The sequence below is a fragment of the Colletotrichum paranaense genome (assembly GCF_030867605.1).
Source record: "Colletotrichum paranaense strain IMI 384185 chromosome Unknown Scaffold_22.1, whole genome shotgun sequence".
Classification (NCBI taxonomy): domain Eukaryota; kingdom Fungi; phylum Ascomycota; class Sordariomycetes; order Glomerellales; family Glomerellaceae; genus Colletotrichum; species Colletotrichum paranaense.
The window spans coordinates 336,329-358,373 of record NW_026848980.1 but is presented as its reverse complement, the minus strand read 5'-3'; the positions used below and the strand labels follow the sequence as shown (position 1 = coordinate 358,373).

Sequence of the window (22,045 nt, the reverse complement as noted above, 5' to 3'; positions counted from 1 at the left end):
GGAAGTCAACGAAATGGAAGTGCCATGTCGATGGTTCCTTCCCGTTCAACACTAGACCGAGAATGGGCAACCGGCCAAGAAACCCAAGGCAACTTAAGTTAAGGTCGGCTGCCTTAGGTTGCCCTCATCTCACGTCTGGTCTGCGCCTCCGGATGACTGTAGCAGTGTAGAGAGATGGGATGGGATGGGATTCTCCATTTTCCATCACCAATGCCTGCCTGCCTTTGCGGCTTTGCCAGAGCACATGCATGATGCGACGGCCAACAGTCCGAAGCCCAGATGACCACGGCAATCTTCGTCATCGTTCTCGTCCCGCATCAGAAGAGATTGCTATTGCCAATAGTCGACCCCCTCCCCGATGCTGGAGGATGGACCCCGGAATGCCCAAGCACGCCAACAACAACCTACGAATACGCAGGTACCTTGCCATACCTTACAAACACTTTCTGGCCAAAGGTAAAGCATCTTGCATCCGTCTCTACACTAGAGGGCGCGGCGCACCTATTCCACCGACCACACCGCACCACCCGACTGATCCTTTGCTGCATGCGAGCCCCTTACAGAATGCCTGGCTGACTTCTTGCATGCATCGCATGGCTTGCATCTCGGTAGCTCGGCTCAGAAAGGGAAGTGGTGGGTAGGGTTACGATTGCGACTGCCAGCGGTACATCGTCCTCGCCCACGTTCATGGGCTCATTGAACGTACCGATCCTTACCACGCCCTTTTTTCCGCTTCAGCTCTTCATCCACTTTCCGAACCGCGATCCCCCACGAACATGACGCCGCTTTGTGGCCTCGCCTTCGCGTCGCCCTTTTTACCGCATACTTTTCTGACTCTCTTACACGTGTCTGGGATTATCCTCTTCGCCCAGTCTTGGACGCTCGAACCCGCCGCAAAACCTTCTTTCACATTCTCGAGTCCGGACCGTCGGTATACACCAGATGACAGCCGGCGCTGTGCCTGTATGCAAGTTGTTGCAAGCCAGGGCCAGCCGTGGCCGATTCTTGGACCTGCTGGAGGGGCCTCTCCCCGGACTCGAGCCGAAAAAGTCTGCTGCGCTTCAGAGAAGGGGCATCATACGATCAACCTCGTTCCTGTGGCAGCGGTGCCCCTGCATCGCCTAGGGAGCCTCCAAGGGCCCTGTATCGCCTCAGCCCAAAGCTTGATGAACCTTCGTCCGCTTGGCGGTTTGGGTATCCGGTCGGCGGAAGCCGTCTTTTTCCAGTAAGGATATGGAGTACGGAGTACGGACGGTATTACTAATTACCTTGTCTTTGCGTTGCACGGCGCACGTAGGGACATTCTCTTCTGTCTACCTACACTATCCGTAGTCCGAGGTGGCTAGCTACTATACTACACCCCGCACACTGCAACCACCACACTTACAAACTTCCGCAACATGACTTTGTGCTACACCAAAGAGCCGCTTCTTCGTCTTTGTCCAAAGTCTCGCAACAAATCTAAAGCTATCAACCCGTACCCTGGAGCCGAGACTAGCAATCGCTTCCGTCCACCGGGACCCCCCACTTGTCTCGAGGCCTTACTGCCGCTTGGCTTTTGGGGATTTTTGGAGAAGCCCGTTGAGTCGCGGGTGTTTGCAGGCAACCGGGTAGGGATCCCCGAGGTTGTCACAACTCACACTAAACTTGGTGGGTTTCTGTGCTAAACAGCAGGTCAACCTTGAATGCGCTCCAGGGTTCTCTGTCTCAATTCTCACGAGCCTTCGCTGCTCTTAGTACCCAGTTTCTTGTTCAAGGGACCCGGTCAGCGTTTTCCTTTCGGGGACCCTTCACGAAACCAGCCCTGTCCAAATTACAACACCTGTCCTCCAGCTGAAGGTTAAAGCTGCAAACGTGTCGCGGGTTTGCGCCGGCCTGCCGATTCCGAGCGTCTCCTGAGATCCGCGACAGTCCCTCCACAAGACGTTTGATTTACCTTACGCCACCTCGCGCATTTCGGCTCGACTGACCAGAAACACAAGATCGTGTCCAAGCCTCGCATCAGCTGAGAAAGACGAGCACGATGTCGATACGACAGCGAGCCAGCCAAGGAAATTACCGGCTTCAGCTGACCTCCTGGATAACTGCCGAGAGGAACTTTTTTCACAGCAATCACGAAGCAGAGTCCAGTAACAAAGCAAGAGCCAGAGCCATCTCCGGGCTGCCTCATCTCCACTCACCAAGCCTAATAGTTCGTCCCTACCTTCTTGGAGAGCTCGCCCGATGCAGTGCAGCCTCTAAGTGAGTCGACGGGGGTTGACCCAGAAGTTATTTCGATGTCTTCATGCGCCGCCCTGTGGCTCATTCCACATCTGCTCGCGTGCGGCGTCGACCCTCTCAGATCGCCAATTAAGGCCCCCAAAACAGCCACATCTCCACGACCAAAAATATCCGCTCCTTGCCACACTTTGCTTTTCTCGAACCCTTGTTCGTCCAACGAGGATGCCAGGACGAGCCCCCATTCCCGACGGCCTGGGCCAAGAGACGCCCAGTACGGAATGAATCGCCATTGTCAGCCGCACCTAAAGCCCATCCCGACTCCATCTCCAAGGATGCCGCAGGGCGATGACGTTTCGTTCCGTGCTCGCAATCTTAGGACACAGACAAAAACGCCCGAGAGGGACGGAAACGCGTTCGCTCTCCATGGCAATATCTCAACCACGCTGTCGACATATTGGCCATGAACCCCTCCTTATCATCTCTCTACTAACATGCCCCAGTTGCAATATCTACAGGGCAACTAGCCGCTCCAAATCGATCCAAGTGGGAGCGTTTCCGTCGCATCGGTGCTGAACATCTAGCTGCCCGTCCAGAGCAACAAACAGGGGGTGCGTTTTTCCTCTCTCCTTCTCCCTTCCCGTTCTTAATTCTTGCCCTGGCGCATTAATGCATGAAATCTCCAATTTGCGCGGACCATCTACCCCGCTGAATCAGCGATTAGAATGCCCACCATCTTCAACGGCCTTCCCGCCGCCTTACCATTTGCAGCCCACGTCGTCCGAAGAACAAGCATCGACGTCGCGCGAAAAAGCCAACGGTTGGAGCCGTAAGCGGAATACGGCATAGTAAAGGCCACCACCACTTCAAAGCAGGCGGCAGGAAGTGGACGACATTGCCTCCACAGCTCCTCCAAGTTGACAGCTTTGTCGTCACAAGTTGCAGCTCAACTCCCTCCTTGGACCCTGGGCCCGCGTTCACAAGCAGCCATGGTGTGCCTGCATACCTGTTTTCTGAGATGATCCTTTTCCTTCTCGGCATCCTCCGCCTGTACCTGCATGCAGTCCGCATGCGCGCAATGGGGGATTTGGGGAGAGAAGGGGGGCTGACACGCAGGGCCCCCTGCCGGCCTTGCTGCATCTCCTAGATGAGTTTACTGCATGGAAGCCTTGGAAGAAGTCCACGGAAATTTCTATTCATGGTAACCACAGCACTTCGTACACTACCGCCGCTGAAACTATTCCCACCTTGGAGACACGCATGAACGGCTTGTTATGGGAGGCGCAGCCGCTCTACGTATGTAGTGTACGTACGTTTTGTTCTTATGTGCGACTGATAATCCTCACGTTTATCAAATATGGCCATGGTTTACAGAGTAAGGAACGATAACAGCGGCGAGGGAGCTTTTCTGCTCAATCGACGAGCTCCCACATCTGGCGGTTTGGTAAGGTAGTATGCTCATCCTCAACTTCTGGAGGCATTACGGGTGCAATTCCTTGACCATGTTCGTGAGGAATTGACTTTTTCTTACCAAACGATCTAGATGGAGATGGAAGCAAGGATAGAAGAAGTTACTGTCAGGCAGTTGGCACCACGTTTCTCTTCTCTCTCTCACACAGTTTTGATGTTCGCTTGCGATTTCTGTGACACCCGCCGCCGCCGAGCCCACTCAACATGCCAAATACAAAGTGACACTTGGATGACAAGTCATGGATTGCATGATGACAAAAGAGGAAAAAAAATCTCCCTTGATCCTTTTTTTTTCTTGACTCTTTGAAAAATAATACTAGGACAAAAAAAGTACAGTTTGGTTTCAAAATAAAAAGAGCCTGGGCTGTCAAAACCTGTCAAACGCCGCTTATTTGCCTTTAATCGCACACATGTTCGTTCCTCCCCCCTTCCCCCCCTGCCCACGATTTCATCCTCCCCTCCCACCGCTCGCTCACCCTCTTCCTGGCGTGATGCTCGCGTTTCCCGAGACTGCCCTTCTCCCTGCTCGTCTCTCTCACTTCTTCTCTCGTTCTCGAGAATCCACCATCGTAAAACATTCTGCCCGGGAATCGTGGTACTCCCGACCTTAACGTTCCTTCTCGCCATCCAGGGAAAGACATGTCCCGGATACAATGCATTAAGTTTCCCATTGATCAGCCACCCCTCCCCATCTCTAGCCTATTTTTGTGTGTTTCTTTTGAGCGTGTGTGTATGTATACGCGTGCGTGTAATGTCCGTTTTGGGTAGATGAAGGGCTCTCTCTCGGTAAGGCAAAACTCCTCAGCCTCAGCCTCGAAATGCCCATCTTCCCTTGAAACGCACAACAGCGGCCGCGTGGACGAAATCTTGTTCTCCACCACCACCACCGCCGCCTTAAGCACTTCCTTAAGCGAAGTTGTCAGTCCTGTCGACCCAGATATCCTCGAGCTCCGCAAAGCTGTGGAAGTGCACGGGACGGTGCTGGTCGCTGTAGAACGGCAGCGGCGTATCGAGCTTGACGTGCACGGGCTTCTTCTCCATGCCCGCAAAGGCCGAGCCCATGAAGCTGTAGTTCCACATGCCGTTCTCGGGCACGAGGAAGAAGCCGCGGAAGCGCGGGCTCAGCAGGAGCTTGCGCTTCTCGCCCATGGTCGTCGTGAAGCCTTGGGGCTGGTCGCTCTGCGTGTCCCTGTTCTCGGCACCCCACTTGTAGCCTGTGGGGGTGAGGCCCCAGGCCGAGAGGGAGACGGAGCCGGGGGTGAAGGCCACGTTTACGGTGACGGTGTCGTGCTTGTCCCAGGCCGAGCTGTGGGCGTCGAGGAGGCGAGCGTGTTCGGTGACGTCGGCGGCGGACATGTAGGGGAGTTCTGCACCCGAAGCGGTGTGGATTACGCCGAGGGGTTCCATACCCTCGAGGAATTCGTGCTGGGGCAGCTGTTGGGGGAGCTGGACGTTGCGCAGGCCACCGATCTGAGGGATCATGACGATGCACTTGATTTCCTTGACCTGGTCGTTGTCCGGGGCGGAGGATCCGTAGAGATAGCCGGCGACCTGGACGCGGAGGTCGGCGATAGTGATGAAGCGCTTGAGGATGTTGTTAGGCATCACGTATGTGATCTCCTCGAGGTCGTTGTCGACAGATGAGACGTAGATGTTGTTTGCCTTTGTGCGCAGGTTGGACGTGGCGATGGCGCGAGTGCGCCACTCCGTCTTGGAGGCGAATGTCTGCTGCTCGAATTGAGACGTTGTTGTGACGATGATTTCCTCGCCGTGGACGTTTTGTGTCTTTGTCGTCACAGCCGTCAGCTGCTGCTGCTCCTGCTGTTGCTTCTCGATCTCGGCGGCCTGCTGGCGTTGCATGGAGGGCGCGGAGATCTCCATACCCAGAATGATGTCACGGACTTCGCTGCTAGTAAGACTCGAGACGTTGACGTTGTTCTTCTTTCCATAGTCGTTCAGGATAAGATCGCGCAGCTGCGTCTCGACCTTGATCCAGTCCTCGTCGGAGAGCGTCGGCCAGATGTGGTGGTCCTGTGTGATGACCGTCTTGTCCGGACGCAGGATGAGCTTGGTCTTGTCCGGGTTGACGTGGAGGGCGCGCAGGATCAGTATCAGACGGGAGAAGGCGGTGTATGACGAGATGCTCTTCAGCCACTCGTCGTAGAGGTTGAAGAGTACCATCTGCGGCTCGGTAGCGCGAAGAATCATATCTCCCAGCTTCTCGACCTTCATGGCTGCCTGGAACGGAAGTTGCAGCTCGGAGGCTCTAATGGCAATATTGGGGAAGTCGAGCAAATGGACTTCCAAGGGATCCAACAGACCCTTGCGGGTGACGATGAGCTGCTTCGGCTGCTCTTCCACGGGGAGAGAGCGGATGAGCGCCGCTACTTCTTCGGCTGTCTTCCACTTTGCCAACTGTCCAAGACGCTTCTGACCAGCCCAAACGCTCGTGTGAATAATCTTCAGGAACAGCTGACCGGTTCTGGGGTTGAAGATGAAGATGGCACCGTTGATGGGCTTGGTGGTCAAGTTACCCTCAAAGGTCTTGTGAATCGTTACACGGTAGACGTTGGTATCGTCAATGAAGAGCTGCGTCTGGTTGCTGAAGAGTTCAGAGTAGTTCTGAGAGTTGAGGAACTCCTGGTTGCTCTCAGAGGCGTAAAGCTGCAGACCCTTGCGGATACGCTCTCTCAGGACGTAGAGAGCGGGGTTAGCCTTCATAACCTTGGCCATGGCCTGCTGGATGAGAACCTTCAGACCAGGGAAGTACATGCCGTAAGCAGAGTACAGGTTGTAAGCCAGATCGATACCAATCATGAGACCGGTTGCTGAAGGATAGATACTGGCACTGTCCGTGGTGTAATCAAGGTACTTGGCACGAGTGTATCTCTCAATGTCGTGAGAATCGTAGTCACCATATCTGAGCTGGACATCGATCCAGAACTTGTTCGTAGTGGTGGGCTCGATAACATCCTTGGTGTCAAACAAGGGTGAAGGTCGAGTGACGTTCCACTTGTGACTAGCGAAGAGAAGAATATCGGCGCAAGAACTGTTCATCTTGTAGGACTTTCTGGGATGAATCGTCTCCTTCTGCACCGTCTCAATTCCGAGGGACTCGAGCTCCTGGTCAAAGACCTGACACAAATCCATGACGACCGACTCGTGGATCTTCTGCCACAAATGGGCGCGGAAAATCTGGATGAGCGAAATCTTGAGAGTAGGGATCTTGCCGTGTAAGAAGATACCAGTCAGATCAAGCTGGACTTGGAAACCGACGTAGACGTTGGCTCTGTTGATCGTAGGTGACCACCAAAGGGTAAAGCGTCTGTTGGGGATTTGGTTCAGACCGGACCGTTGAGCGTTTGTCAACTTCTTGAACTTCATGGATTCTGTTGCAAAGTTAGTTAAAATGTTTGAGTAGGGATAAACACTTGAACTTACCCTCGAAACCGCTTGCTCTTTCCCAGAACAAGCCTTCCCATGATGGGAAACCCGTTGCTTTGAACAGCGTGTGCTCGAGGATGGTCTCGACACCACCAAGAGCTTGGATAACATCGGTACGGTAAGCGTTGAGGTTCCACAGTTTTCCGTCGTGCCTCTGGCTAGTCCACCAGAAAGGGTTGTTCTTCATGAGCTGATAGATCTTGAACTCTGCGCGAGCGCGGAATCCCTTGTCGAAACTCAAGGTGCTTCTGTCCTTCTGGAAGAGAGTGTTGATGCGCGGCAAGCCACGATCCCAACTATCCTCCAAGTCCTCAAGAGTCAGACGGCGGTTCTGCTGGTTCGCTTCCAATCTCTTCTGTGAGTATTCTGTCCAGACTCGCTGCGAGTCAATGAACTCGGCCTCCCACGGAATAATGTAACGGAAGATATTGGGGATGAGCGTCTCCTCGTCATGCGTCATTCCGGCGCGGTAGTGCGTGACGCCAGTGTCAGTCTGCTTTGACCAACGCTTGTCACTGGCAGGGATCAAGATGTGCGATCCAGAAATCATGCCCAAACCTCCCAGCTCCTTGGGCGTGTAGAACACTGCCGGAGGGAAACGAGAGGGCATCTTGGAGTTCAGTCCGATCTTGACTCTTGTCTGAATCTTGGTCTCACACTTGACAATAGTGTCAAGCAAACTGACGGTAGACACTGCTGCCTCACGATAGTACGTAAACAGCGCGATCAAAGCAGTGTTCCACTTGTTGGCAATCTTGGTGAAGGTTGTCGAACCCGATGACATGAGAATTTGACGGATTCGGTTGTTGAACTTTTGAATGTCTTCTTCCGTGACTTGAAGGAAGGCGTGCGCCGTCCTCTCCTTGCTCGTGTTGTCAACCAAGGACCAGACACTGTCCTTGACTGAGAAATCGTCATTCTGGTTTCTGCACTTGGGCAGAATGCGAACCTCGAAACCGCACATCGAGAACAACAAGTTCGGGTTGTCACGACTGTAGACGCTGGCGAAGCTGTCATCCCACTCGATTGTCGTAACAGAACGAGGCAGACGGTTCTTCAGATCCCAGAAGACGGCTCTGCCCAGGTTGACATCGTGTCTCATGAGGCGCATACGCGAGTCACGAGGCCAGCATTTCTTACTCTTGTATCCAATGACGTTCTCAAAGTTGGGATCAGGCTGCTCAGTGAGGAAACGTTGAATGAGATCTCGGGATTCATCAGCTGTGAACCGCAAGAAGACCCAGATCTTGTCAATGTAACGGGTGTAGAGACGGATGGGGTGTCTTGTCTCAGTCTCCCTGTCGCGGAACTGAAGGAAGTCGTTGGGGCTCTGGGGAGGACCCGCGATCTCACTGGCACGCTGAGGGCCAAGGAGAAGGAGGTCGAGCACGAGACCGTAGTACTGGAAAACGAATGCAGAGAACTGCAATCCACGGATCATACCGTAGCTGTTGACATGGTTCATGTCCTTGTACGTCAACTGGACGTTGTTCTTTGCAGTAATGTAATCCGCAAGGTTGTGATCCATGATCAGCCGGAGCAGAGAGTTGAGCAAAGTCAGCTCGATCTTCTCGTATACCTTGGACAGCTCCGTTTCGATCATGACGTTGCACTCTCCATTCTCAGTCTCCCACACCTTGTCGAGGTTGTTGATACCTTGAGCCCACTTGTAGGTCAGGAGCGGCGGTACTTCGGAGTCTGAAGGCTTGATCCACGCGGGGAACAGGTGGCGCTGGTCGGCCTGGTACCAGAGGTACTGGTCGAGATAAGCATCGCTGATCTTCTCAATGGGTTCAATGTCATAGACAGGGTTGATGGTGCTGTAGTTGTCGTTCATATCGATGCCGACTTCCTTGAAGGCGCGCTGGGTAAGGAGGAAACGCTTGATACGCTCCAGAGTGGTGCCGGGACTGTCATATGCCTGCTCAATCAAAGCCAACTCCTCGCGCTGACTCTGGTTGAGACGGCCCTTGACAGAGTAAGCTTCTCGCAGGCGCTCCAGTGCCAGAATGAGAATCTTTGTGTCGTGCTTGTAGGACACACTGGGGAAAGGGATGGGAGAGAACTTGCGAGACTCCAACCAGTGAACAGTGGTGGTGTAAATCGCGACAGCCTCTTCTGAAGAGACGTAGGGACCGTCCTTCATGTGGTTGTGCTGTCTCTCTTGCTCGGCCTTGAGCCACAGTCGGGTGAGACGTCCGACGTTCTTCTTGGCCACCGTCTTGTCAACCGTTGCGCCGCGGCGGATACGTTCTCGGTTGTAGTGAGCGACAGAAATCCACCAGTCGGCCTTCGCCTTTACATAACGCAGGATGATGTTCTCGATGGGTGCCGGCAGACCAGGCACCTTCCAGGGGATGTTACTCTTCCAGCATCTCCATGCCTCAGACAAATGCTGAAGGACAGTGTTGACCTTGTTTTGCTTGATACCCTCGGGCATCATATCCATCAGATCAGCCATCACGGACGCACGTAGCTCGAGATCAAAGTGAGACTCCACACGCTGCTTGGTGACTGTCTTGGCAACACCCTTGCTGTGGCGACCCTCGAACTGACGGGACAACAGGTTTCCGAGCCACCTCTCGAGGAGGGGAATAATACCACGCATGAAAAACAGCCAAACTCTCCAAGCGGGGGCCCAAAAACCGCAACCAGGACCCTTGCCGACGGGAGCGGAGTTGAAGCGGTAGTAAATCAAGTGCTTCAAGTCCTTGCAAGAACGAATTTGGTGCATCAGCTTGTACTTGTAGCGGTACATGCCGGTAAGCTGGCCGACGTGGTTGAAAGCATATAGAATGCCATCGGCGAGTTGGAAGGCGTCGATATTGCCAAGGCGGTACTGCACCTGGGCATCTACAATAAGCTTGGTCAAACGCAGAATCTCACGCATGAGATGGAATGCGTTTCCGAAACGGGATTTCTTTCGCTCTTTGGTAGTCAAGGTCTTGACGGGCTTCAAATTAAAGTTGTAATCGAGGTGAAGATAGGTCAGATTCTTGCGGTGAATAAGGAGATTGAGCATGTTGAAACCCTGTCTGCAGACTTGAAGACCAGCTTCAACCCAGTCAATCTCAGTCTGCTGGAAGAATTTTGTCTGCTTCAGGTTGCGCATCAGGTTTTGGTTTTGCTGTGCCTTGGGCTTCTTCTTGTGTAGTTCATTCAAGACGAAGTTCTTGAGCAGCTTCTGGTAAGAGACGCGGACCTTGACAGGTGGCTTGTCGGAAGGAGGATGCTCCAAGTACCATTGCTTGATAAGAGGGACATCCTGAGCCCGCACCATGCGACCTGACCGACGATCGAAGGGGAAAGGAGCCCACCACAACTCAATTGCCGACGCTGTGTCCTCGTTGGTCAGTTCCTCCTCTCCGAGGAAAGGCTCAAATTCGACAGGGAGTTCAAATGCATCATCCTCGGGCTCCTCATTGTTGCCGGGACCAAAGATTTCATCCTCGTGACTGATAGTGAGGTTCTTTGGTGCCACCGCGCGTGAGGAGATGGGGTGGATTCTGCGGTCAAAGTGGAAAGCGGGAAGATCGGGATTCTCTGATCGCTCAAAGACCACCTGGGGGTGAGAGTGCCATGCTAGATGCACACTTCTTGGAAGGGAGTTGTACAAATAGGGGTAAGCCACCCGGAATTCTGTGCGAATAGCGTTTCTGAAGATGATGCGGTCGATGGCGTTAAACTCTCCGAAGTCCTCATCGTTGGGATCGATATCCTTGTACAGAGGCTCGAACCGTGGCCCACCGGGGAGGGCAACATTGAGGGCCTTTCCAGTGAGGAAGCTCCTCAAATCGAAGAGGTGGAAGTAATTCTTATCCACCACGTCAGAGATGAGAGGTCGACTCAATCTGAAAAGCGTTGCCATTTGTTGTAGGTTGAGGTTCCACGACCGGTAGCTGTCTCCGTTGACATGAGGAGTATCGAGTAGTGGCCTGTGATCATAGAACCACTCGAACACGGCGGCATCCTCCTCTTCGTTCAGCTCCATCTGAATAGGCTCCAAGGGCTCAACATCCTCGATGTTCTCGGACCAAGACAGAGGCGGTTCTTCGTCGTCGAAAGGGGGGAATCGCATGCGCTTGAAGAGACGTCTGTCGGCCTTCTCCTTCCTCATAAACGTCCACATCATTGCCCACTGCGCAAAGAAGACAGGCTCAATGACTCTTGGGATCTCATTGACCAACGTCAAGCAGCCGTTGACATGGTACAGAACCTTGACTTTCCTGTCAGACTCCCATGGCATTGGCATATTTTCGAGAAGCTTCATGACAGCATGGGGCATGAACTTCAATGCACCAAGGTAACTACGCTTATCGCTGGTGTACTTCTTTTGCGACACATCACCAATGTCCTTGACGATCTTGCGCAGGTGCTCAGGTGGCATATCTGCCTTCTGTGTCTCCACGAAGCCACCCTTGCGCTTCTCGCCGAATCGGTTGCGCTGATTTCGAAGCCATTCCTTCTTCTTTTGAGCGAACTTGGCGATCTGGGGATCGGTCGGAGGGCGATAGCCAGGCGGCGGGGGAGCTGGTGCGGCTGGTGGTGGAGGGAGGGACGATGATGGAGGAGGAGGTGGCGGCGGAGGAGGACCCCATCCAGGGGGTGGTGGTGGTGGAAAGGACATCTCGACTCGATGGTTGACTCGTCTCGCGTGGGTGGGTTGAAGGAGGTCGTCAAAGTCGAGGAGTCGCAGTCGCGACTTTCAAGACGCGAAAGTCGTAAAGGAAGACGCAGCGCAATTCGACTCGATGCTCAGTATCGGTCTTGAGCTACGCTGGGATGATGAAAACTCGGTCGGTGGCCTCGCGGGAACTCGCAGCGATGAGACCAAGGGCGCAATGTTGTTGGTATTAGGCGTTGGGTGATGAGTTCATCGACCTTGACCTCGCCGCGCCATCGAAATTTTTGGGTAATGCAGCTCTGTCCCAGGACGAGGAGGCCAATTGATTCTGCGCTAGCCTGTTTCGGAGAGGATGGATCACGTGAGGACGTGAGCTCGAGTTTTCTGCGGCGCCACAGATAGTCCGGTGGGCGAGAGCTAGGGAAGGATCCACTTCTGATGGGTGTGGCTGGTGCGTTCAGAGCCTCAGAGGTGAGTCGAACATAGGTAGGCAGGCAGGCAAGGAAGGCACTCTCCCTGGTGAACCAAAGGAAGTGCCTGAAACTTTTCTTAGCGTGGCTTTTCTCGCTGCCACCCGTCAGCTCCACAGAGCCCAGCCAAAAATTTCCACAAGTGCCGCAACACAACACCCCGCTGCCACCTGGACCACGGTTTGCCAGCTGTTGTTCGCTAAACCCTCCTCCCCCACCAAAAATTCCCGTCAAATTCTTGCACAACCCGAATTTGAGGAGCCCCTCTCGACAGGTTGACCGAAGACCCCCCGTGACAAGTCCCGACGACAACACAACTTCCGTCGATCCCGCGCTTCCCAGTCGCATCAGCCAAAACCGTCGCCTGAACGAACCGAAAGCGATCGCCAACATGTCTCGATTTTTCCGCGGCGGAGACGACAGCTCCACCGACTCGTCTTCCGACGAGGAGGAGCTTTACTCCGAGGAGGAGGAAGAGGAGGAGCAGCAAGACCAGGAGGACTCTGATGAGGAGGAGGAGGAGGATGACTCCGACTCTGATTCCGACGACAGTGATGGTGGAAAGAAGGCCGGTGCCTCGCGTTTCCTTCGCGATGCTTCCTCAGAGAGCGAAGACAGCGAAGACGAGGAGCGGGTAAAGGTCAAGAGTGCCAAGGACAAGCGTATCGAGGAGCTCGAGGCGACCATCAAGCTTATCGAGAACGGCCAAAAGATTGGTGACTGGGCTTCCATTTCCACAGGTAAGATACGACGGAATAAATCGACCACGAGATGCTCTAGACACGGGCGCTAACGTCCACGCGCAGAATTCGACAAGCTCAACCGCCAGGTCACAAAACTTCAAGAGGGTGGCAAGACCCCCAAGGTCTACATCAAGGCCGTTGCCGAGCTCGAGGAGTACATGAACGAGGCTATTTTGAAGCAGAAGGTCACTCCCGCCAAGAAGGGAATGAACGCCACCTCTGCCCGTGGATTGAACGCCGTCAAGCAGAAGATCAAGAAGATCGTCAAGGACTACCAGTCCCAGGTCGATGCCTACAAGGCCGACAAGGATGCCTTCATGGAGTCCGAGGAGGAAGAGGAGAAGCCCGCGCCCAAGGCCAAGAAGACTGCCCGTTTCGTCGACACCACCGAGGAGGCTGCAGTGGGCGATGACGATGAGGGTTTTGCTACCGTCGGAAAGGGTGGCCGTACTCTGCAGTTCACCCCTGAGAGCATCTTCAAGCACCTGAGAGCCATCATGGAGACTCGCGGTAAGAAGAACACCGACAAGCAGGAGCAGATCAAGATCATGGAGAAACTCAACGAGATCTCCAACACACCCTACCAGAAGATCCGCGTCCTCCTCACCCTGGTCTCTACCCGCTTCGATCTCGGTTCCGGCGGTGCCTCCTACATGCCTGTTGATCACTGGAAGGCTGCCGAGAAGGAGCTGAACTCTCTTCTCGAGGTCCTCGAGCAGAACAAGGACTACATTGTTGTTGAGAACGCCGAGGAGTGGGATGATGATGAGAAGCCCCCCGCGTTGGAGAAGGGCCAGAAGTACATCAAGGTTCCTGGAAGCATTGTTTCCTACATCGAGCGCCTCGACGACGAGCTCACTCGTTCCCTCCAAAATATCGATCCCCACACCTCCGAGTACATCGACCGCCTTACCGATGAGGGCGCCCTCTACAACACCATCTTCCGCGGCATGCTCTACTACGAGTACCTCCGCAAGGATGCCGAGCTCGAGATTCCCCAAGAGAGCATCAACCGTGTTGTCACTCGCCGCCTCGAGCACGTCTACTTCAAGCCCGCCCAGGTTGTCAAGATTCTCGAGGACAACTGCTGGAAGAACGTCCCCTCTACCGTCGAGTCCGTCATCACCCCCCGCGACCAGGCTCAGGATGCCAACAACCTCGTCAACGTCCTTTGCAACTACCTCTTCACCAACGCCGAGGGCATTCTCCGCGCTCGTGCTATGCTGTGCCAAGTTTACTTCCTTGCCCTGCACGACGAGTACTACAAGGCTCGTGACATGATGCTCATGTCTCACTTGCAAGAGAATATTCCTAACTTTGACGTCCTCTCTCAAATCCTCTACAACCGCACCCTTGTCCAGGTCGGTCTCTGTGCTTTCCGCCAGGGTCTCGTCTACGACGCCCAGAACACACTGCAGGAGATCTGCGGCAGTGGTCGCCAGAAAGAGCTGCTTGCTCAGGGTGTCATGATCCAGAGATACAGCCAGGTTTCACCCGAGCAGGAGAAGCTCGAGAAGCAGCGCCAGCTGCCCTTCCACATGCACATTAACCTCGAGCTCCTCGAGTGCGTGTACCTTACCTGCAGCATGCTGCTGGAGATCCCCCTCCTGGCGCAGACTGGCTCCTCCCCCGACGTCAAGAAGCGTGTTATTAGCAAGACTTACCGCCGCATGCTCGAGTACCACGAGCGCCAGATCTTCACCGGCCCTCCCGAGAACACAAGAGACCACGTCATGCAGGCCTCCAAGGCCTTGGCTGCTGGCGAGTGGAAGAAGTCCACCACCTTTATCCACAGCATCAAGATCTGGGACCTGATGCCCAACACCGAGGACATCAAGACCATGCTCTCCAAGCAGATCCAGGAGGAGGGTCTGCGGACATACCTCTTCACCTACGCTCCCTTCTACGACACCCTGGCCGTGGAGACGCTGAGCAACATGTTCGAGCTGGACGCCAGCAAGGTCCTCGCGATCGTCAGCAAGATGATCAGCCACGAGGAGCTCGCAGCGTCCCTCGACCAGGTCACATCGACCGTCATCTTCCGTAAGGGCGTCGAGCTCAGCCGTCTGCAGAGCCTCGCCCTTACCCTCTCAGACAAGGCCAGCGCGCTCATCGAGACCAACGAGCGGACACTGGAGCAGCGCACCCAGGGCTCTGCCAACGCGTTCGAGAGACAGGGCGGCCGCGGCGGCCGTGGCGGACGCGGTGGCGCGAGGGGCGGCAACAGAGGAGGCGCGAGGACGGGCGGCAACCCCCAACGGCAGGCTGGTGGCACTCAGTTCACGGGCGGCGCGTTGGGTGCTGCGGTCCGAGGTTGAGAGTGAGAGTGGAAGAAGAAGAATCGAAACGGGGGTGGGTTCCTGGGGTTTTCACGCTTGTATCTTGCATTAGGGTTGGGTTGCTTAATCCAAAATACCGGCCGCGCGGGGTTCCAGAAAGAAAAGAGAGCCTTGGCTGGTTAGGTGTTTGTAGCTTCAGGGAATAGAAGCTGATAGAGTTACGTCACGTCCAACGATGCAGAGTGTGTATGAATGTCACGATTTAGCCATTATCACGATTGATGGCCTTCCCTGGGCGTATTCCCAATATGTTGCCATCGTATAGTAAGAAGACACTGAGTTTAAGACTTTTTTCCGCGAGCAACAGCGTAATTGTGATTCGTGCGGGCGTCCCAAAATGGTTATAGGCTTCTTCTCCTCGTGAACTTGGAGATGTGCGCATGCTGGATTCCCGCAAACAATTGGGTTTCGGAGAAATCTCCAACGGAACCCAATCCCACACCCCCTCAGCTTCAGTCAACTCTGACAACACCATATTCCAGAACCCCACGAAACCTGCCTCCTAAACCGCCAAACGGGATGCAATCGACGACTTTCGTTCTTGAAACAGACAGCGAGCCTTCTTAGAGCCCTTTCCAAGCATCAGCGTCAACAACGGGTCTCAGGATCCATTAAATAACCCGCCTTGCTAGCTCAATCGGTAGAGCGTGAGACTCTTAATCTCAAGGTTGCGGGTTCGACCCCCGCGTGAGGCTCAAATCCTCACCGCGATTGGCAAAGCCACTCTTCGGGTTAATATTTTTGCACTTTCTTTTTGTTACAGATTGTTGAAGATGCGTCTACTTTTGTGTTTTAGCACTTACGCGTAGTGCAATTTTTGGTGGCTTAGATGCTCTTCGGCTCGGCGTGGAGGCAGGTAGGCAGAGGTAGCCAGGCGTTTGACTTATTGGCCTTGCTTGAGTGGATCGAAATTGTAGCGCAAGAATTTAGAGTTTGAAGGGTTTCCGTCGCCGCTTGCCGAACGTGGCCTCTTCGGCATCCGTACATATCGACTATCTTTTTCGACGTCATAGGTGCCACGAGACAGTCTCACTTTCCTTTCGGCCACGAGGTTTGTCCTTGTGTGGTATGACATAGATTGTGACGATGACTAGTCACGGACGCGTTCATCCGTACTTATGAAGTTCCTTCCGTCTTTTAACTAATGCCTTCACAATCCCAACTTGAGTCCTCACCAACTCGACTGAATACCATCATCGTGCCTCTCGTATTCTTGCTGTATGAAGTATGGGTCAGGCTAATCTACACCAAGATCCATGAGAGAACGAGGTCGACGAGAAAGTTGAGTCAATCAGGGAGAAGACAGAGAAGAAGAAAGACTTAGCGATGAGATGGTTCGATAAGATAACGATAACATTGTGCACAGAGATTCGCAAAACCAAGGTAGTGTACGCTTTGCAAGAGCTGTAAATTCCATTGAAGTGTCAGGTAAATGACAGTATCCCCAGATGCAGTTCTGATTCTCATTACAGTGGGGTCTTGGCCAAAGTATATACGGAGTAATTCGAGCTCCCGGCACTGCCGGTCAGGGGTCGGCTCCCACATCAGGAATTCACAGGTCCCAAGAGCTGACTTAGTAGACTTCACTTCAGTGGAAACCTTCCACAACACCGCACGCTCCGCGTCCAATAAATCCGAATTTATATAAGGTTCATCATGACTCGCAGTTGACGCCGACTTACAACTGCAATTCCGGCAGCTCTATCTGCAACAATACATAGTAGACAACCGCAAGATGCCATTGACTATTTAAAGGACTGACTATATCTCATCGTCTCTATAGAGGAACTTCATTCGCACAACCGCACTTGACACATCACTTCTACCATATCGCCTCTAATCAAACCACGATACATCCTAGACAATGTTCTCTCACACTCTCGTTCTTTTGGCCGCTACCTTGGCTTCTCTGGCCCAGGGCTTGCCCACCGAGCAGCTCGACGCCCGGCAGACTGTATGTTCGATAAACGAGAAGACTTGGACGGCTACCATGACGGGGACGTGCTCCATTGACGGAGGTCCTGCCATGACGTGTGATCAGAGAACCGATCTCAAGACGCTCGTCGTGAAGAAGAATACGATGTTGAGCGCCGCAGGCCTGGGTAACAACAAATTCGAATGCAAGGGATACCAGTCGGTAAGTACAAGATGTCGCACTTGTTTTACGTCCGTCGGCTTACATAGTTACCCAGTGGCAATGCTGCTCTTCTTAGAGTATGGCACTCAGCGTGGACACGAGCTTGGAGACATTGCATTAAAGCTTGGGGTGTTCGTCACTGGCTCCTGTAGATCAAAAGGAACAAAACGATTTTTTGAAGGACTCGACTTCAGTAGATTCGGATGGAAAATTAGAGTAATACAACCAATTCAAGAGAACTATTCATTCTCAGCCTACCTTATCAATCTTCTTGTTTCTTAGAGTCTTGAGGATATTCAACACCTAAGAAAAACAACACGCCGCAGTCTATAACATCCCTAAGCACCAGCTCTATATTCCCCCCCTAGACAATAATGGAGGTGAATAAGCCTAGCCTAGTTACTAGCGTCGAATAGGTGAGCAAGTTCGGGTTCAGATACAACTCTCACATCAGGGGAGCATATAAGAAAATATGCGGCAGCTTGAGGACAGATAATAGATTTCGAGAAGCTTTTGCAGACATAAATCATTCTCTAGATTTTCACCATATATTTACTTTCTGAGCTTGCTTTTGTTGGTATCAGATGCAATTAAAACATTGAGAGATTTGGAATCATTTCTTTCTTGCCGCTTGGAGAGAGCGCAGCGAGTTCTCATTACTTTACATTCACAAAGGCACCCACGCAGTTGATACGTTGTCGAGCTTCAGCCCCAGACATCCGAAAACAGCTTGCACAATGGCTCCTACAGGCTCTTGACGAGAATGTAACCTAACTGTTACGCCAACTGCAGTTGGTCCCTGTAGGCGCGTATGCCAAAGTCGAAGGTAACGAACGCGAACACTGTTCTCTTGAGGGAAAAGCTCCATGTTAATGATCATAGATAAATCATGAACGATACCGATAAGCCATTCCAAGATTAGAAGGCCCGTGCTCAGCAGAAAGACCTCACTTGACATATGCGAATGGAAGCGGATACCGGTTTTGCGAATGTCTGTAGAAAATGTGGACAACCTGTGTCGTAATCCACTCGGCATCCCATTCATGGTACGACGAGCCTGAGCAACTCATCGGGATTAAGTATTGGATGATCGGACTTTAACCCAATATTGAGGGCTTTAGGTGTTCGGACAAGCCCCGTTGGAGAATGAGCTCATGAAGTACTCAGAGTCAAGACAGACTCCACTGGCAGTGAGTAAGGCATACCTATGGACTCATGGAGTACATGACGAAGATTGCTCGACATGGAATGGTGTGTCACGGTGTGTGCGCGCTTTAAAAATTTGATCTGATAACGGCCAAAATCCGGGGCAGCGTGGGCACGTTCCTTTGATTCCTTGGATTCCCTCTGTTTTGGCTCCCACCTGCTTTTCATTCCGAGCTAGAGTTCCGAGCCCTCTCCACCAAAACCCGCCGCGCTTGCCGAATCAAATTCAACCGAGGTCATTGTGGCATCCACTCCAATGCCGAACGACCTGAGCTTTCCAAAGCCAAAGGAAGGTCTGCAGCAATTGCAGCAGCGGTGCAGCTCCATGGCGCTGTGGGAGCATCGGCCCGCCGCCGGCAGCAACGCCATTCTTTTATTGCGTCGCACAAACATGAGCCGAAGGGAGCTTTTACCTGCTCTAACGAGACGAGTCCCTTAGGCGATTACCTAGCTACATGACAGTAAACCCTGTGACCATCCCATGGCATCCATCGGCGTGTGCCGTTCGGTAAAAACCAGCACTGCAACGGAGCATCCACCTCGGCGCATGAACATGGCTAATTGGGACAAAACGGCTTTGGGTTCTTCTTGCAGCTGCCAGCTGGACTTTATTTTAGCGTTCCCTGCCCGTCTGTCTGCTACCTTTTCCTCTTTCCTGAACCTCTTCTGAACTAGAGAGAGAGCGATTTTTGGGGGTGACTTGTATTTTAGTCGGGGTTTTCTTACAACACCAAAGCTCCTCCCACTTCCTAGAGGGTCCCCTTTCCTGCCTGTCCTTCGGTTCTTCACAAGCTTGGCCATTGACGTGACGTCGAACAGAGGAGAAACCCACATACAAGCTTTCCCAACCCGCTTCCTCTCTTCCTCTGTCACTTCTCGCCCTCCGATCTTCGGGATAAAGCTTTACCACCGACACCGAGCTCGAAAACAGTACCCTACCAAGGAGCTTGTCTCGCACAAACCCCTGGTCGTCGTGAGACTGTTTCCGGTTTCTCTTACCGTCCTCTTTACTTTTTCCTTGGACGGAAAGAAACCACCAACAGATCGGGTTCCTCGAGACAACCAAATAAGCCCACCCAAAAAAAAAAAAAAGACGGCCAACACCTCGCCCATCATGTCCACAGAAACAGCCGACCAGGCGCCCGCCGTCTCCGACCTCCCCTCCGGCGACCCCATCCCCGCCGCGCCCGCGCCGCCGACCGCCGCATCACCAGCCTCGGTTACTCCAAAAGGCACGACGAAGAAGCCCACCCTCGCCCAGATCCTCGCCGCGATGCCCTCCAACGTCGACGCCTTCGTCGCCCACCTGAACCGCTGCTTCGCCACCCCGTCCGGCATCGACGCCGTCCTCTGCTGCCTCTGCTACACCTCCCGCTTCGCCGCCTCCGTCATCGACTCCCTCAGCGTCTCCGCCCTCCGCCACTCGGCCCGCAAGCTCGTCGCCCTCGCCTTCTCCCTCCCGCCCGACACGACTATCCTATTGAGCAAGGCGCCGCCCGCGGCGGCAGCGGCTAGCCGCGGCATGCGCGTCGCGGGACACCTGCGGGCGCTGGCGTCGCTCCTGAGCGAGGCGCGCACGATCACGAGGTTGTGGTCGCTGCTGCCCCTGTACCTCTGGCTCCGCCGCCTCATGACGACGCCGGCCATCACGGAGGAAGAAAGGGAAAAGGGCACAAAGGACGCGTCGGAGGCGGCGCTGGATCGGGCCCTCTCGTGGCTGCAGGTCGTGGCGTGTCTGATCCTGCAGTCGCTCGAGAGCTCGTCGTACCTCGCGTCCAAGGGGGTGCTGCCGATGACGCCCAAGCAGCAGGGGACGGCGGCGCGGTGGAGCGTGCGGTTCTGGAGCGTGTTCGTGGGCAGCGAGCTCGGCCGGCTGGCGATCGAGAAGCTGCGGCGGCGGGCGGCGATCCGGCGCGGGGAGCTGGAGGTTGGTAGCGAGGAGTACAAGGAGTGGGCGGACGTCTGGGGCAGGACGCTGGCGAGGCAGGCTTCGTGGTTCCCGCTGACGGTGCACTGGAGTATGGATAAGGGGTTCGTGCCGGAGATGGGGATCGGGTTGTTGGGGAGCATCCCTGGTGTTGTGCAGATGCGGCAGTTGTGGAAGGAGACTGCTTGAGAGGACGAGGCAGTATAGGGTGGGATGGGGAGAACTCGAATAAGACTGGGGACGAGGAGGAGGTGCATATGAGACGGATAGACGCACCATGCCGCCACTATCGAGACAGCTTTTCTGTGGAAAGCTTCGTGGTATCAGAGTCTGTTGTGACGCGGGCGATCTGCTCGCTGGTGTTGGGTACGAATTTTCCATTTCATGTTTATGATACAATAGATGTCAATATATTTTTCAAAATATCAGAATTTAAAGCATAAAACGCTATGCCCATCTCCGCCTCTTTTCCCAGTCTAAACGCCAACCCCCCCAAGATCAGACCACACTCATGTGTACACGACGACTTCACATGGGCATCCTCCTCACCTCCTCCATCGTCCAATACTTTCTCATATTCTCCGCCCCCAACGTCTCCACCTCTTGATCGAGGTGCGTCCAGAGCACCTCCCCCCAGCTATCCATCTTCTCCTTGAGGACGCCGAGCTCGAGCTCCGTCTCGCGGTCGCGACAGGCGCGCAGGTAGGCCTCGAACTTGTCCATGCCGTCGTGGATCTGCTTGTGCTGGCGGAGGAGCTCCGCACCACCGCCGCGGCCGCCGGTGCGGAACTCGGGCATGCGGCGGGCAAGCATGGGGAAGACGTGGGCTTCTTCGATGCCGTGGTGGGCGGTGAGGTGGCGGGTGAATTGGAGGCCGGTGTCGAGGAATTGCTTGAGGGACATGTTTTGGGGGCGGCGGCCTGTTGAGGCTGCTGTGTGGAGGAGGGTCCATTGGTGGCGGAAGTGGTTGTGCTGGGGTTTGAAGTTAGTCTTTTTTCTTTTCTGTTTTGAGCAGTGTGGGTAGTGTGTTGTCTTGTCTCATTTGTTTTAGGTACATGAGAGGAATGAGGATATTCAGAGATGTGTGAGATTTGAAGGGATGAGGGTGCGTGATGAGATGAGATTAGGTTGCTGTGAGTTGAGTTTCTTACAAAGTAGTTCATCTTTTCTGCCATTTGGTTGTAGACTTTGAACTCGGCCGGGGTCAGAGGTGGTAACTCAGGCTTCGCTGGAGTAGCGTCCTCTGTTGACGGTGCTGCCGGCGGCGGCGTTGCTTGTGGTTGTTCAGTCGCGCTGGCAGACATAGTGTTGAAGGTTCGGATATTCCGAAGTTCAGAAATTGGGTATCGAGTTTTGGCGAATGCGCTGCGCCCCGGGAAGGGATGTCGATGGGGTCTGGAGATGAGATGAACTGCGCGGGTGCGGCTACTTTGCGACAAGATTCTGCTTGCAGGCGCCACCACTTTCA

At 54.0% G+C, this 22,045-nt stretch overlaps 6 protein-coding genes across 6 annotated transcripts; 4 read left to right on the top strand and 2 right to left on the bottom strand.

The window, feature by feature from the left end:
- Window positions 1–776: 776 nt before the first annotated feature.
- On the top strand, window positions 777–1,229 carry CPAR01_16025 (uncharacterized protein; the record flags this gene model as incomplete). The annotated part of the gene is made up of 1 exon (XM_060500270.1): window positions 777–1,229. One exon carries the CDS (start codon window positions 777–779, stop codon window positions 1,227–1,229), a length of 453 nt encoding a protein of 150 aa, XP_060341087.1.
- Window positions 1,230–4,593: 3,364 nt separating this feature from the next.
- On the bottom strand, window positions 4,594–11,758 carry CPAR01_16024 (PROCN domain-containing protein; the record flags this gene model as incomplete). Its single annotated transcript, XM_060500269.1, has 2 exons — window positions 4,594–7,076; window positions 7,129–11,758. The coding sequence occupies 2 exons, from the start codon at window positions 11,756–11,758 to the stop codon at window positions 4,594–4,596; spliced, it is 7,113 nt and encodes a 2,370-aa protein (XP_060341086.1).
- An 858-nt stretch (window positions 11,759–12,616) lies between these two features.
- Window positions 12,617–15,286, top strand: CPAR01_16023 (eukaryotic translation initiation factor 3 subunit 8; the record flags this gene model as incomplete). Its single annotated transcript, XM_060500268.1, has 2 exons — window positions 12,617–12,965; window positions 13,032–15,286. The coding sequence occupies 2 exons, from the start codon at window positions 12,617–12,619 to the stop codon at window positions 15,284–15,286; spliced, it is 2,604 nt and encodes an 867-aa protein (XP_060341085.1).
- Window positions 15,287–17,171: 1,885 nt separating this feature from the next.
- Window positions 17,172–17,565, top strand: CPAR01_16022 (uncharacterized protein; the record flags this gene model as incomplete). Its single annotated transcript, XM_060500267.1, has 2 exons — window positions 17,172–17,444; window positions 17,521–17,565. The coding sequence occupies 2 exons, from the start codon at window positions 17,172–17,174 to the stop codon at window positions 17,563–17,565; spliced, it is 318 nt and encodes a 105-aa protein (XP_060341084.1).
- Window positions 17,566–19,764: 2,199 nt separating this feature from the next.
- Window positions 19,765–20,766, top strand: CPAR01_16021 (peroxin 11C; the record flags this gene model as incomplete). Its single annotated transcript, XM_060500266.1, has 1 exon — window positions 19,765–20,766. The coding sequence occupies one exon, from the start codon at window positions 19,765–19,767 to the stop codon at window positions 20,764–20,766; it is 1,002 nt and encodes a 333-aa protein (XP_060341083.1).
- Window positions 20,767–21,105: 339 nt separating this feature from the next.
- On the bottom strand, window positions 21,106–21,881 carry CPAR01_16020 (uncharacterized protein; the record flags this gene model as incomplete). Its single annotated transcript, XM_060500265.1, has 2 exons — window positions 21,106–21,549; window positions 21,729–21,881. The coding sequence occupies 2 exons, from the start codon at window positions 21,879–21,881 to the stop codon at window positions 21,106–21,108; spliced, it is 597 nt and encodes a 198-aa protein (XP_060341082.1).
- Window positions 21,882–22,045: the final 164 nt, after the last annotated feature.